The sequence below is a fragment of the Pezoporus wallicus genome, unplaced genomic scaffold (genome assembly GCF_028554395.1).
Source record: "Pezoporus wallicus isolate ANWC-B61680 ecotype Strahan unplaced genomic scaffold, APGP_CSIRO_Pwel_v1 contig_6566, whole genome shotgun sequence".
NCBI lineage: Eukaryota > Metazoa > Chordata > Aves > Psittaciformes > Psittacidae > Pezoporus > Pezoporus wallicus.
Genome location: NW_026638763.1, coordinates 2,614,681 through 2,628,297, shown reverse-complemented (window position 1 = coordinate 2,628,297; position 13,617 = coordinate 2,614,681). Strand labels below are relative to the sequence as shown.

At 46.8% G+C, this 13,617-nt stretch overlaps 1 protein-coding gene across 37 annotated transcripts in view; it reads right to left on the bottom strand.

Moving 5' to 3' along the window:
* The window catches only part of MAP2 (microtubule associated protein 2), a 224,830-nt gene that overhangs the window by 62,258 nt on the left and 148,955 nt on the right, over positions 1–13,617 (bottom strand). For all 37 annotated transcript variants that reach the window (XM_057412262.1, XM_057412275.1, XM_057412280.1 and 34 more), the window contains one exon: positions 11,276–11,561. In XM_057412262.1, coding sequence (XP_057268245.1) covers positions 11,276–11,537 — 262 coding nt within the window. In that variant the 5' untranslated portion in view covers positions 11,538–11,561. The remainder of the gene's footprint in view (positions 1–11,275; positions 11,562–13,617) is intronic.

Here is a 13,617-nt window from a genome sequence, read left to right as displayed (position 1 = left end):
AAAGCTAGTAAGTTCTGCCTGATGCATTGGCAACACTGAAGCAGACACCGTAAGACCCTCAGCCAGATCAGTTAAAAACATCACTTGCACATATGAAGCAGCTCTATCTTTCATTAAGACATGAGCAGCTCAGTACTGATGCAGAAGAAACAACTTCAGCTTCAAAGCAAAGAACCGGCTATTTAATCCTTTAAAGTGTGAGTAAATATATGTAACAGGTAACTCACTTTTAAATCAATTTTTGTTTTGAACTTCAGTACAAGCTAGAATTTTAAGCAAACAGACTTTTAAGAACACCCATAGAAGTCCATGGAGCTTCAGCCACCTACAGCAGGAGATGACATATTCCTTAAACTTCACTTTTAGCTCCTTTTGAGCTGATACTGAACACTTCTTACAGTGTTTTCTGTGATCTTTTAAAACAAGAATTCAAAGTATGCTATACAAACTGCTGAATGTAAGTTTAAAATTAACCTGTGCACGCACTGTGTGGCATTTCTAGTCGTGCCTGGTCAGAAGGACTGAAGATCATGCTGTCAACGCAACACAGTGTTGGTTTATCCCATCAGGGGATACAGTAACACCTAAAATGCAGCAGTACCGTGCCCTGTTCACCTCAGGACTCATGCTGCCAGTCCAGAACTGCTTCTCCAGCTAGCTCTGCAATGCAGCAAGAGCTGCAGGGCTCTTCTCACCCCCCCTCTGCTTCCCAGCCTAGCCCCATACCTGTACCAAGCCAGATATCCTTCTGTTGACTGTGAGGAACAGTGTTGTGTACTCGGTGATGTGGGTATGCAAGTGTTCCCGCAGACAGGCGTCACATACATACCAAGTTCCGCAGAGCTGGTGGTGGGGATGGATTTCCAGAGCAGTCCTCAGCTCTGCTATCTCTCCCCCTCTTCCAGCACCACTTGCTCCCATCCATGGACTGCCCACCCTTGGAGACTACAGACTCACACCTCCCAGTGTACAAAGTAATTAGGAAAGGAAGATGTGAGAGATGGATATAGAAGCCCTCAGTGCATCTTCTGAACTACCTCTGACAGAGCTGCCTTCTCCAGGCACTAAAACACCTACAAGCTTCTGCAGCCACAGTACTGGGGACATCTGGGTACTGTGGGGAGAGCCGAGACCAGGGCTTGGGTCACTGCAGCCAGTGGGAGAGGTCTGCACCTGCATCCAGAGGGAGAGCTCTCAAGCATACTGAAAGTGAGAAGCAGCAGCAAAGGTCAAGGTTGCAGAGGAGGTACGCTGGGTGGTCAAGATAAAAGCTGGGAGTACACAGAACAAGGAGGGTAGAGGAGCTAAAAGCAACCTAAGTGAGAAAAGAGGAAAAGAAGGAAGAGCTGACAGAACAATTGTTGAGAAGGATAATATATGCTTCATCCCTGGAAGTGATCAAGGCTAGTCAGGGCTTTGAGCAACGTCATCTTGTGGAAGTTGTCCCTGTCTGTGGCAGGGTTTGGAACTGGATGAGCTTTAAAATCCCTTCCAACACAAACTGGTCTGTGATACTGTATTCTTAAACAGAGAGAAAAGATGACAGCAAAAGGAAAGAGAAAGGAACTCATAGACATTAACAGCTAAGGATTAGTTCCTTTTACGGCTCATCAACAACCTGTACAGGCTGTATTACCCTGGATTTGGCACATACCCTAAATCTGAGGTAAAAAGCAACAGTCACAGCTGAAGCCTTTTCCTTCTCTCATATGTGGTATAAGGCTATGGATGAAAACAGTTTGGGTATGTCAGCAAGACTGCCACATCTATGCAGCACTGGCAGCTCATACATTAATAAAGAAGAGCAGAAGTATCTGTCTCGCCAGATGCACAGGCTTCATGGATGGAGGACCAGACTGTACCTTATTTTATCATAACTGCCACAATCTCTATGAGTTGCTGAGAGCTGTACCAAACTGATCATATATCACTATAAATTAATCCCAAGGAAAGAAATAGGAACAAAAAAAGTGAAATACCTGAGGTTCATTTTCCCCTCTCAAAATATACAGTGCCTCCAACTGAAACTGATTTCCATGAAGTATTCAATCAACTCAGTCCTGAGTGAAAATGACTCTCTGGGAAGCAACTAACAGGTTTTCCTGCCTTGGAGTTAATAATACCTCACAGTTCTTTTCCACATACTGCTTGCAAACTAAAATTCAAGTACTAAAGCTTTGACCAGCTATTTTCCATATGCAGGGGAAAGGCTCACTTGCATGATTTAATGTACACAGCTGGGGGGATCCTTGTGTTTCCTGCACTTTCTGTATATCACGAAGAATGCCCAGTAAAAAAAAAAAACCAAAACAACAACCCAAAACCCAACCAAGACTGCATTTCTAAACCATTACCTCAGAATGGGTTTTCCAAGCACCACTGCCTCTGTTTGGCAATTGCTCTGTGAAATAGCACAGAAAAGAGGGATGTTTTGCTCAGCACCCTCCAAGGAATGAATGGCAGAGTCCACACCAGCAGGCAGCCCCCTCACTTTGAGTCTTGCCTTTGAGTTTCCAGATCAGCCTTCTCACAGTGGGTACAGACAAGCACTGGATCATCAGTGCTCATCTGCCAGCTAATGCCGGTTGCTTTATGCTGATCTCCATCCTTCAGCTGGCAAAGGCAAGCAACCCTGTATTAATTATCATTATAAGGATTTCACTTAGAGTGAGCAGTTAATCTTCCAGTAGCAACTCCACAAAACATAAAAACCCAAAACAAAACCCCATGTTTTGCTGTCCTTACTCAGGATATGAATATAGCATGAGAATAGATGTTTTCCTGCCCTATAGTGTATCCTCAGAGACTAAACCAGCAGGAAAGACAAAGACAGGGGTTTGTCCATGCCTTCTAATCTTTTCTTGGAGTTCCTCACTCAAATTGAAACCCAGATTGCCTTTGCTTTCCAATTTTAATACAGAGTAGCTCATCAGGGTTAGCTGAACCAAGAAATTTGCATATATATAATACACATGTACTGTGCACCATAAATATACCCCAAAGTAGTATTCCCTTTTCATTTCCACTAAAGTTGTGTCCTGATGAGGACAGCAAAGCGCTCCCAGTCTCTCTCCCCACCAACCCTGCCTCCCTTAACCTTGAGAAACAAATGTTAGAGGAAAGGAGAAAGAAAAATGAAATCCTCCTTTCCTTTGTCAGACAGGCTGTCTGCTGCGCAGGACCACTACGGAGAGGCTGTGCACTCTGAATGCTAACTAAGCTTGCAGGCTACATACGTTCTCTCAGCAGAGCTTATGAAGAGATCTTGCTCCTTGCAGGGATGTGTTGGCATGGCAACAGGGAAAAAGGAGTCAGCAATGCCTGGCACCCCTCGCAAAAAACAGCAGACGGGTTTTGTAAGTGATCTGATGGTACCTTCCCTCCTCTCCACCACAGGTTAACCTGCACCCGGTGGTGGGTGGAAGGGCACATGTCCAGCTGAACACCCTAGGGGACAGCAGCAGGGAGCTGTGCCTTGTGCTGCGCTGACCGGTTAGCCATGGCTGGCAAGTGCACCAAGCCACACATGTGGACTTCTACATGGAAAAGGGCAGGAAGAGATCTGTGAAGCACAAGGGTGAGCAGGTGAATGACTGCACCTCCACGCTCCTCTGCTCCACAGTGTGTCAGCTCCATCCCTGGGAGCTGACAATTGCCTATGCATAGGGCGAGGTGCCAGATGACGCAAGCCATGCCCACCAGCACATCCTGGGCTGCCACCTTATAACTTGCTGCTTCCCTCTCAAGGTGACTTTGGAAGAGAAGTTGCCATTTCAGCTCTGCCTGAAACAAGAGCAGCTGTGTGTCTGCAAAACAAGGCTCTGTTGTTTGGTAATGAACCTTCCTTCAAATCCTCCTGCCCTCAGGTCAAAACTGGAATTGAAGATTATATGCTGGCACAATCCTCAGGAGTACCACCTTCCAGCTGCAATCACAAAGACCTCTTCCTGTTGCCAAATACTGCCCAGTGCTCCTGCATGTCCTTCATGTTGCTATTCTGGGGATGAAGACATGATGGCATCCCTTCAGACATAAGACGGAATCGCTGCTGAAGCCATCTATCTACACCTCTCAGCATGGGGCAAAGCTGAGCCAAGCCTAGAGGGCAGCAGCCTGCAGAGAGGCATCACACAACTGTGCACAGGCCAGGAACCACCCAGGTTCTTTCTGGCTTTTAAAAGCCTTCTATACTTTGCGTATTTCATAAATGTACAAGTTGTCTCCTACCATACACTGAAAATGACTCCAGCACAACAGGCCACAATTTAGAACGTGGCCTCTGAACACAACTGCCCCACCAGCCACTGAGCTAACTCCAGTACTGGAGGGTCAAGATCTGGCCCACGGAAACAGCAGCCTGCACTGACAGACCCCATCAGGCAGGCAGCCAAACACGGATGATGGGGAAGATGGGCAGAGGTGAACAGACAAAGAGCAAATTTTTCTCCACAAAAAGGGGAGCCAAAAAGCAAACCTTTAACTGCCAGATGTGTTCTGTATTTGACAGGATATTCATCCTTTAGCAGCAACAGCTATCCTGGCTACAGCAGCCCCCCAGAAAGGCTGCAGATGTTTTCAAAAGGCAACGTCCATGGCGTACACTCTGAAGTACCAGCGTGGCTGGAACAACATATTATGAAAGATACTTCCTCCATCTCCTGGCCTTATTGCTCCTTGTTGCATCTCCAAGGCTTGTGATTGATTATGTTTTCTGGGAATGCTGACGGCACCAAGTGAGCACTGGTTGCCAGGCCAACACACTCATAAGGTGTTTTGCTCTTACTCGTTAAGGAAGCACAGCTGCTTATGCAATTCCCTCTTATGATGCTCATACTGTAACAAAAAAAAACACCAAAGTGAATCAAAACACCAACAGGGAGCCCAAAGGAAATGGCTGGTTGATGCTTTGTCTTGGCCAGATTCAATGCTGATACGTCACAATGCAACAGTTGACTCTAAGGGTGTTACTGCACCTGGTTTGAGATAGCACTTTCAAAAGCATATCTGAGCAACACACTGAGGAGGAGCTTTAGGGATAAAAGAGACTGGTGGCTGAGCTTCTCTGGGTGTCTGGCTCTGAGCCAGGGCAGTTAGCACCTGCACACTGGGTTACCTCACCCCACTCCCTTTCAGGCAGTAACTTTTCAGGCACTGCCCAAAACTGTGTCAAACCCTCCAGCTCTGACCAATACACGTCAATCAGGAACTGATTTCTGAAGTCCCAAGAGGAGGTAGGACAGCAGAGCCAGCCCCTTACAGAGGTTACAGTCAGACAAAACGGGATGCGTTACTGGATTTAGTGACCCATAGTGCTAGACACAGAAAAACCTGCAGAGCCTGGTCTCTACAGCAGTTACTGAATATTGAGTCAGGGAGAGGGCAGCTGGGAGCTGGGGACATGTGGGAAAGATGGGATTTCTGTGGCTTCACTCCTGGTCCTCTGCAGATGAGCAACAGAGAAGGACCTCTACAGCAAGATTAGCAGAGAACGGTAAAAAAGACATTTTCTACAAGTGCTGTTGTCAGCAACGTAATTTGAACATGTCTAAAATATCCCAATTATGTGTCCCAGAAATGACACTTGTATTACTCTTAACACGGAGAAGGAAAGTGAGCAGTAATTACTGTCACATTTCCTGGGCAAAGGCAGCGAGATCAAAATGCCCAATTACCAGCTTCTTTCCCATGGGAGCCATCAATGACATGGTAAGATGCATTCTTCCAGCTTTGTAAAACAAACAACTGAATCAGGGCAAACCCAGTGATCAAATTCACCTTTGACTGTCATCAAGTTTGCATCCTTCTGTGAACTTTGTTGGTGGTGCTCGAAACATGCGGCTTGTTGGAAATGCACCTCTGAGAACAAGACTGGGAGGCTCCTTTGGGAAAGGGGCGTTCAGAGAGTCTGGGGGTTACTTTGGTAACTCCAGGAAGCCTTGGGCAGCAGCAGGACAGCCAGTGCAAACAGCCAAATGAAAAGGAAAGCTCTGACAAGGCAGTCTTGTTGGAAAGAAAGACTAAAAAGGGCTCTGTACAAAGAAGGCCTGTTTGCATGTTTACTGGCAGTGCCATCGGGTTATTATCACTTGTATAGCAAGAAAGAGGAAAAAAGGAAAAGATCAAATGAGATGTGTGCCCAGAGAATGACTCAGTGCAGTTTCAGCCTGAAGAGGCTGCAACCCTGTCCCAGCACAACCCACCATCGTGGCTCCAGCCCTACCCCTCATGGCCTGAGGGCCCTGAGCCGGCACAACTGAGTGCCACAGTGACTTGCCAACAGTGCAGAGGTAGTGAGGGCTCTGAATAAGGTCCTCTTGGAGACTGGTTACTACAAGGCAAGGCTAGGGAAGGTAATGGGATACAGACTGCTTCCTTGACACACTGCCAGGCAGCTAAAACAAGCACAATCCCTGTGTTCCATGTTTAGCTTTGTTTTTGCCAACCTAAAGGGACTCCCCACCTCTGTTCAAGTATTACTGGCTAAGCCAGGGCAGTCTTTCAGCCTGGCATTCCCTGTAGCTTATTGAAATGCACTTATTTAAAGAGTAGTTGGTCACAGGAATAGATATTATGCAGATGCTCATGCATCCAATGAATGAAGCCTAAAACAAATGGCTGAATCAGGATAAACTACATTCAAGGCTGTAAGGTGATTTGCCCCTTCCCACTTTCTCTTTGGCTGTTTCCTGCAGACTGCGCTATTCCTACTGCCTGAATCCCCTCCTCTCCGAGGTAGTATCTGCCATCATGCAAAAGCTGAGAACCTCTGGATGAACAGATAAAACTGAACCTCTTTCTATTGTCCTTCAATATCTCCTTTTTTTCCCTTCCACTTCCTGACCCATCTTTGCCCCCGCACCGTTTTCATCTCACCAGCTCTTGGCCCTTTGCGTCTCCCAAGTTCTCCTACTGCTGGATCTGTTGCCCACCATTCCCTCAGCCTGTTACTCCTCCCTCAGTTTTATACTGCCACTTTCTCATTCAGCTGCCACAGGCCCCCCTCCTCACCCACCTTTCCTGTGCCTCAAGAGCTCTGAAGGCACGGTAGGAGCACTCAGCCTGCAGCCGGTCCAGCATGCGGTGTCAGGAAGTCTGCTATGATTCTCTGGCAGCCTCTTTGCATCCCACATGGTTTGGGTGCCCTGCCAGTTAATGAAGGGCTCTGCGTGTCACTGGCAGGACATGTTACTGTCCTTAACACTGAGTGACACAAGGACAGTCGCTGTCCTGAGGCTCCACTAATAGGATTTCAGGAAATGCTTTCCCTTCGTCTGTCACAAAAATAATTCATCGAGTAACTGTGCGGGTAACCCAAGCCCCCTCTGATTATAAACCTGAATTTGGCATATAATGAAGAAAGCAATCAGTTGAGTCACTGTACATAACAACATAGTATAGAAGATGCTTCACAATGCATCTAGCCACTTTTACCCTGTTCATATAAATTTGACAGGTTAGTCATTATATTATAGGAAAAAATGAAAGGAAAAAGTAGCTGAATTTTAAATGTAAAAAAAAACAAACCTTTGCAGCTTGATGTTCTTTGCAAGTCAAACAAGCTGGACTGTGCTGAATTGCTGGTTCCCAGAGAACACTGCAGCACATCTGTACTGCTCCTCAGCGCTTCCTCCCTGCTCCCAGTGAGCCGACCACAGCTTTTCAGTAAGCTTCATTCTGCCACTCTCATCCTTCATTACAACACATCCTTCATCAAACACATCCTGAGCTCTACCACAGGCTCCAATGGGAAGCTTCCCACATCAGCCCGCTTCAGAGAGAGTTTCTGAAGGTTACTCTATCAACGCCTACTTTGCAGCAAGTGTCTCACATGACGTAAAAATGTTTGGTTTGAAAAGAGCTACAGATCTCATCCTCCACTCCTAATACTTCCAAAATCCTCACCAGGGATGTGGTGCGTGTGTGCAAGTGAGAAAGGACATGGACAGGCACGGATTAGGAAGAACATATTGAAGCTCAGTGGATCTCAGGCTGTGGGATGCTGAGCACTGTGCCAAAGGCAAGGAGACCACATGAGCTCCTCGGAAGCAGTGTGGGACTTGTGGCTGGCAGAGGGGTGAGGATGGAGAGGGCCTAAACCCAAGTATATACACAAACACATACACAAATACATATGAAAAAGAAATAGCTGCTTCAGTGCCCTTACATCACATCCAGAGCAGGCTTTTTTGCCTTCTGCCAAAAAACCAGCCTATTCTCTCACACGTGTTTGCCTTTGACTTCAGTGGATGCTAGATCAGGCCCTGAGGCTGCCCTGTCCACAGCCTGTGCACTCTCCCACGTTCCCATCAGTCCATTTGAAAGAAAGGCATTGATGCATCTCCATAATGCAGCCATTACCAGCACGATACCGAGACAGATCAATCAAAGGCAACACAACAGCCAGATTCAGAGGATTCCAAAATTGAGGTCAGGCTCAATAACTCTTAGACACATGCCAAGAGAGAAACACACACACATATACAGGAAGGCATATTTTAACTGTGCAAACCTAAAAATGTCACTGGCAGCGATGGACTGAATGCATTTTGGCAAGAACTGTTATTTCCTCCCCCATCACCACCCCTTGCCTCTGCACCAGTGTTCCATAAGGTGCCTTTGTCCTGGTGGCCTGACACTAACCTTCCCCTTAACACACAGCCCACAGATTTTACATCACAAGCCCTGCAGATGGGTGCCCTGCTGCTTTGCTGTGCCCTGAAGGGACTATTACACTGCTGCAGAACACCTTGCCCTAGGAGAGGCCCATTTCATGACTAAATCCCAGCCCCTGGGTCAGTCAGCTGCTGGGGAGCATCCTTAGTGAAATGCCTCAAATTGTAACTGAGCTCCCATCAGCAGGGGCTGGGGAATGTCCTGGTTGTACGACTGTTCTGCTGTACATGAGCTTCTTGTTGCAGTTGCTGCGGATCTACGGACCCCAATGCAAAAGCTGAGAAGCAAGATATTTTCCCAGGTTATGGTTCTGGACTTGTACCAGGGAAAATAAAATCCCTGCAAATCCACTCAAACCCACAGTTCAGCTTAATTATCCCAGTCGACCTTGGCTTCCTGTGCACTTTCTCCTCGGCTGTTTGGAGTCAGTGAATTAAACGATTCCCATTATTGGCAATCATGTGTATCAGAGTGGCATTTAAACCCTACCTGACACAACACCTCATGGCAGTTGACATTTACAGACTAACACAGCAAAGATGATTGAGTTTAGCAGTGAATGGCAATCCTGATTTTAAGATCAAAATCTGAATCAAACACCAAGCTCCAACTCTAAATTTCCTGCTTCACAACACATTCAGCACATCCAGCTAGTAGATCCTAGTGTAAAATGGCAACAGACTCCAGGATCTTCTTCTACCTCTACAGGAAGTTTTTGAAGGTTTCTCCTTTAAGAAGTAAAAATTATTAAAAACATATCGTAAGTATCCTAAGATGACTTACACTGCATTAATCAAATATGGGGTTAGCCAGTGTGTATCTGCAGGGCATGAGTTTCCAGAGAGCAAGGAATTCACGCATGAAGGCAAGCAGTTTTAGGGACTTCTGTGGCATTCAAGGACAATGATGCCACAAGGTATGCTATATTAAGACTCCCAAACAAAAACTATATGTATCAACAGTAAGTCCCCACACCAGAGATTCTGCACTCTAAGCGGTGAGAAAAAAGCAGGGGAGGAGGAAATGAGGCCACAAAGTGGTGATGGAAGTGAATGTCACTACAAGAGTAGTCTTGCTCCCTTGGCACATGCGTGTCCCCAGTCCTGCTGCGTCATTTGCTCTTGTTCTGCTGTTTAATCCCTCAAAAAGCAACATGAAAATACACTACTACAATGCCCATGGATGGGCAGCAGTGGGTTCCTGCCTTCTCTCACCCATCAGCTGTAAACTCCTCAATTAAATGCTGTGGAGAGCACCACTCAGAACCTGAGCTTGACAGAGCCCAGAAAAGCATTTCTCCACCCTTATTCTAAGGAGAATTATTGCCACTTTTCCATGTGTATGGGTGAGACTGGTCCAGCCTGTGTGAAAAACATGCAGCAAAGATGAGAAACACACTCAGTCTCCCCATAGCCCATGTCAGCCCCTAAGAACTGCAGTATCTTAGCTCTGTGAGTCCTGCATGCCTGTTCCTGCTTATTTGCTGGCTAAGCATAGCACTATGTTGGGTTACAGCAAAGAGACATGACTTTGCCTTCATCCCCCCTTAAACAATCATCAGCAGCATGGTCACCTGAATGCTTACACAGGATTTCTTTTACCTTTGGCTTTTATATTTTGGCTATCCCCAAGAGAAGACTCTTCAACTCTAAACCCATTTACTTTTAGCAGAGAGATCCATTTCCAGCACAATTGCTTATGAAATGGCTGTAGGGTCCAAGAGCCTTAAAATTCTTCAGCTGCTGAGAAATTATGGATAGCATCTCCAAATGGTGTCAACAGCCAGCAAACATTGCTAGAAAGATCTCTTTAGCATGCATGGATGGATGCATCAAGGGCAGTTGTGTCTGTACAAGAGAAATTCCTCTTGCACTGTGCATTTGGGATTTAAAGTGGGAACTCGGCACAGAGAAAATTAGCATTTACTTCTAAACCAGGAGCCTGCTTTGCATATTTCATTTTGACACAGTCACACTTTTTTTTTTTGTGTCTCCCAAATAACAAGCTGAATCCTAAAATCCTGACACAGTTTACAAATAGACCCAGTGAGCATCCAGTGAAATATGCCTGGGCAAGGGTGAATAGATGCTGACACCGAACTGTGGTATTCCCGGTCAGATTGAGCAACACATTCCTATGCACATAGTTGGTGGTTTCAAGGTGGTGTTTCTCGCAAGCCACAACAGGAGAATCCATCCTTCACACGCAGAGAAATGCACACAAGAGCAACGTGAGCCATCCATGCACAGCAGCAGGGTGGTTTCCTACCCGAGCCCAGAGGAGCTGAGCAGCTGCTCTGCACCAGCCTGTCCTCTTGCCCCCAGGGAGATGACCCTGTCCCATCTATTAAGAGGCACCAATGCACCGTCATGCCTCTCCTGAAGGCTTCTCAGAGCACTGCCCAGGATTCTGGGTAAGGATGCAAGCTGTGCAAACCTGGATGAAGATGCAGCCCTTGCTGTGGAGAGATAGTGCCCTTCTAAAGCACTACTCCCTCATGTTAGCTCCCCAGAGCACTCTTGGTTCCACCTAACGTTTTCCCATGGAGGACCATTATCCAGTAGTCTGCAGAGTTCCATGGTGGGGTATGGAGGTGCGTTACCTGCAGTCTCCCTGTCTCCTGCTGACAGCTCCCCGTTGATCCCACTTTCTTTGGTCCGAGCATATGTCCCTGGCTGCTCGTGGCTGCCCAGCCCTGGCTCCTCATCCTCTCGGTAGGGAAATCCATTGGCACTTCTGACCAGTCCAGCACCTGCGCCGCCCTGTTCCTTAATTTCAGGTGAATGTGGGTGTGCAGAGGCCTCTGTTAGCTGACCTGCAGTCCAGTGAGGTGCCTTGGCTTCGTCCTTCCTATCCTCCGCCATGGCCTCTTGCCTTCACTGCTTGGCCTGTAACGACATGAGCAGGAAAGGTCAGCTGCAAGCAGGCGACTGTGCCCCTCACCATGGGTCAGTCCTGCCAGAGAAACTCAGGTCCAGCAGATGAGAGAGGGTTTACATGCAAAAGCGTCTCTGATCGTCTGTCCTGGGGGTGAGGGAACTGCTTTAAAACTAAACCAAACCACAAGCAGTAAAAATTATGGGTCAAGTCCTCCCTGACTCTCATATTGCCTTGCAGTTATTAGCAGGAGTTTCTTGAGAGCTGCCCTTTTGTTAATCTGCTTTTAACTCATTAATTACAGTTAAATGCTGACCCACTTAATGAGAAATGAATCAGTCGTCAGCATGCCATGACTGCGGAAAGAGGTGAAACTGATGCTGTTATTTTCAATGCAGTTACAAAGAGCAGGTGCTCTTCAGGCACAGAACCACAAGGCAATGGATGGGTCCTCTGCAGCATGAGCAATCTGCTGCTAGCCACGTCTGAGAACATTCACTGATGGACTCCTGAACATATGTGCTATCTGACCCTGTTTATATTCCCTCACACTTGCTGTTTTGTGAACATTCACACTCATTCCCTTTTGTCCAGAAAAGCCCATGGGGAACAGTTGCTTCCCACACAAGCAGTTGCATTCTCTTATGATTCTCTTGTGTATTTACACATAAACAAAACTAATCATTAGTTGAAATTCATACTTATTTCACTCCCGCTAATCAGCTCTCATTAGTCCAAGCCAGGAATAGAAGGAATTGCACAAGTCATAAGCTTTGGCTACTCCTCACAGAAAAACATAGGAGTAGCAGTTCCTCACTAGCAAACCTAGGAAGACAACACATCGTAACCGTGTTTCCATGATCAGGTAACCCTGGGGAGGAGAGCAAGGCTTGACCTGAGCTAGCTACTTCAAAGCGAGAGCCAGCAGGCCTTTCCCAACAGCACTGACCACATTTATTTCTCCTGGGAGAAGAAACTAACATGTAAAAGAAATCAGTAGTACGCGGTTACTCAGCCACGTACCATAGAGGCTGAGCAGCCAGGGAATGCAGTGCAAAACTAGATGGTGCATATTATTCATCAGGGACTGTAGCAATAGGACAAGGGGTGATGGGTTTAAACTGAAACAGTCAGGTTAGATATAAAGAAGTTCTTTACTGTGAGGGTGCTGAGGCGCTGGCACAGGGTGCCCCGAGAAGCTGTGGCTGCCCCATCCCTGGCAGTGTTCAAGGCCAAGTTGGACACAGGGGCTTGGAGCAACCTGCTCTAGTGCAAGGTGTCCCTGCCCGTGGCAGGGGTTGGGACTGGATGAGCTTTACGGTCTCCTCCAACCCAAACCAGTCTGGGATTCTATATATTCTGTAGGCATTTAACAAAATCAGCCAACTAAACCAGCAAAACCCCCAGTTCCCACAAAGTCGTTAGCTCACAGAAAACCTCTAAACATTGGGAAAAGCTGTGGTTATTTGTGAGATAATCATTCCCAATTTGCAACTGAACCCCTTTCTCACTGGATATCATCACTGAATAATAATGGCTTTCAGAGGTACTTTAAATTAAAAAGAACAATGTTGAACCATGAAAATCAGATTTCACTCATGATAAGTAAGTGACGCAAAGTGTGGTTCCACCCCAAAAAGGATTCATCGCTTTTGTGCAGCTCTGCTCTTGCCCTCACCCAGCACCATTCCCTGGGTATGACGAACTGCATAAGAGACTCCAGAAGCAGGTAAAACTTCAAGCACAGAATTTCCTCTGAGCTGCAATGAAAACAGTCGCTGAGCAGGCTCACAGAGCTCGGTGGCAACGAGAATTGCCTTGATCAAGCACAGAAACAGTAAACACGATCCGCAACCCTCTGCCTTTGCCACCTCCTTTACCCTGATGGGACACTCATCAGTGAGCCATTCTGCATACAGCACAAGAGCCTCAATGCGGCCACCTCAAACCTTACCGGGAAAGCAGATGCAGTAATAATGAAGGACAGAGCCTCAGCTGAGCAGAGCATCCCCTGTGTAGCCAAGAGACAACTCTCTACCTCCAGGTCTGTTTGCTGCATGACACGAC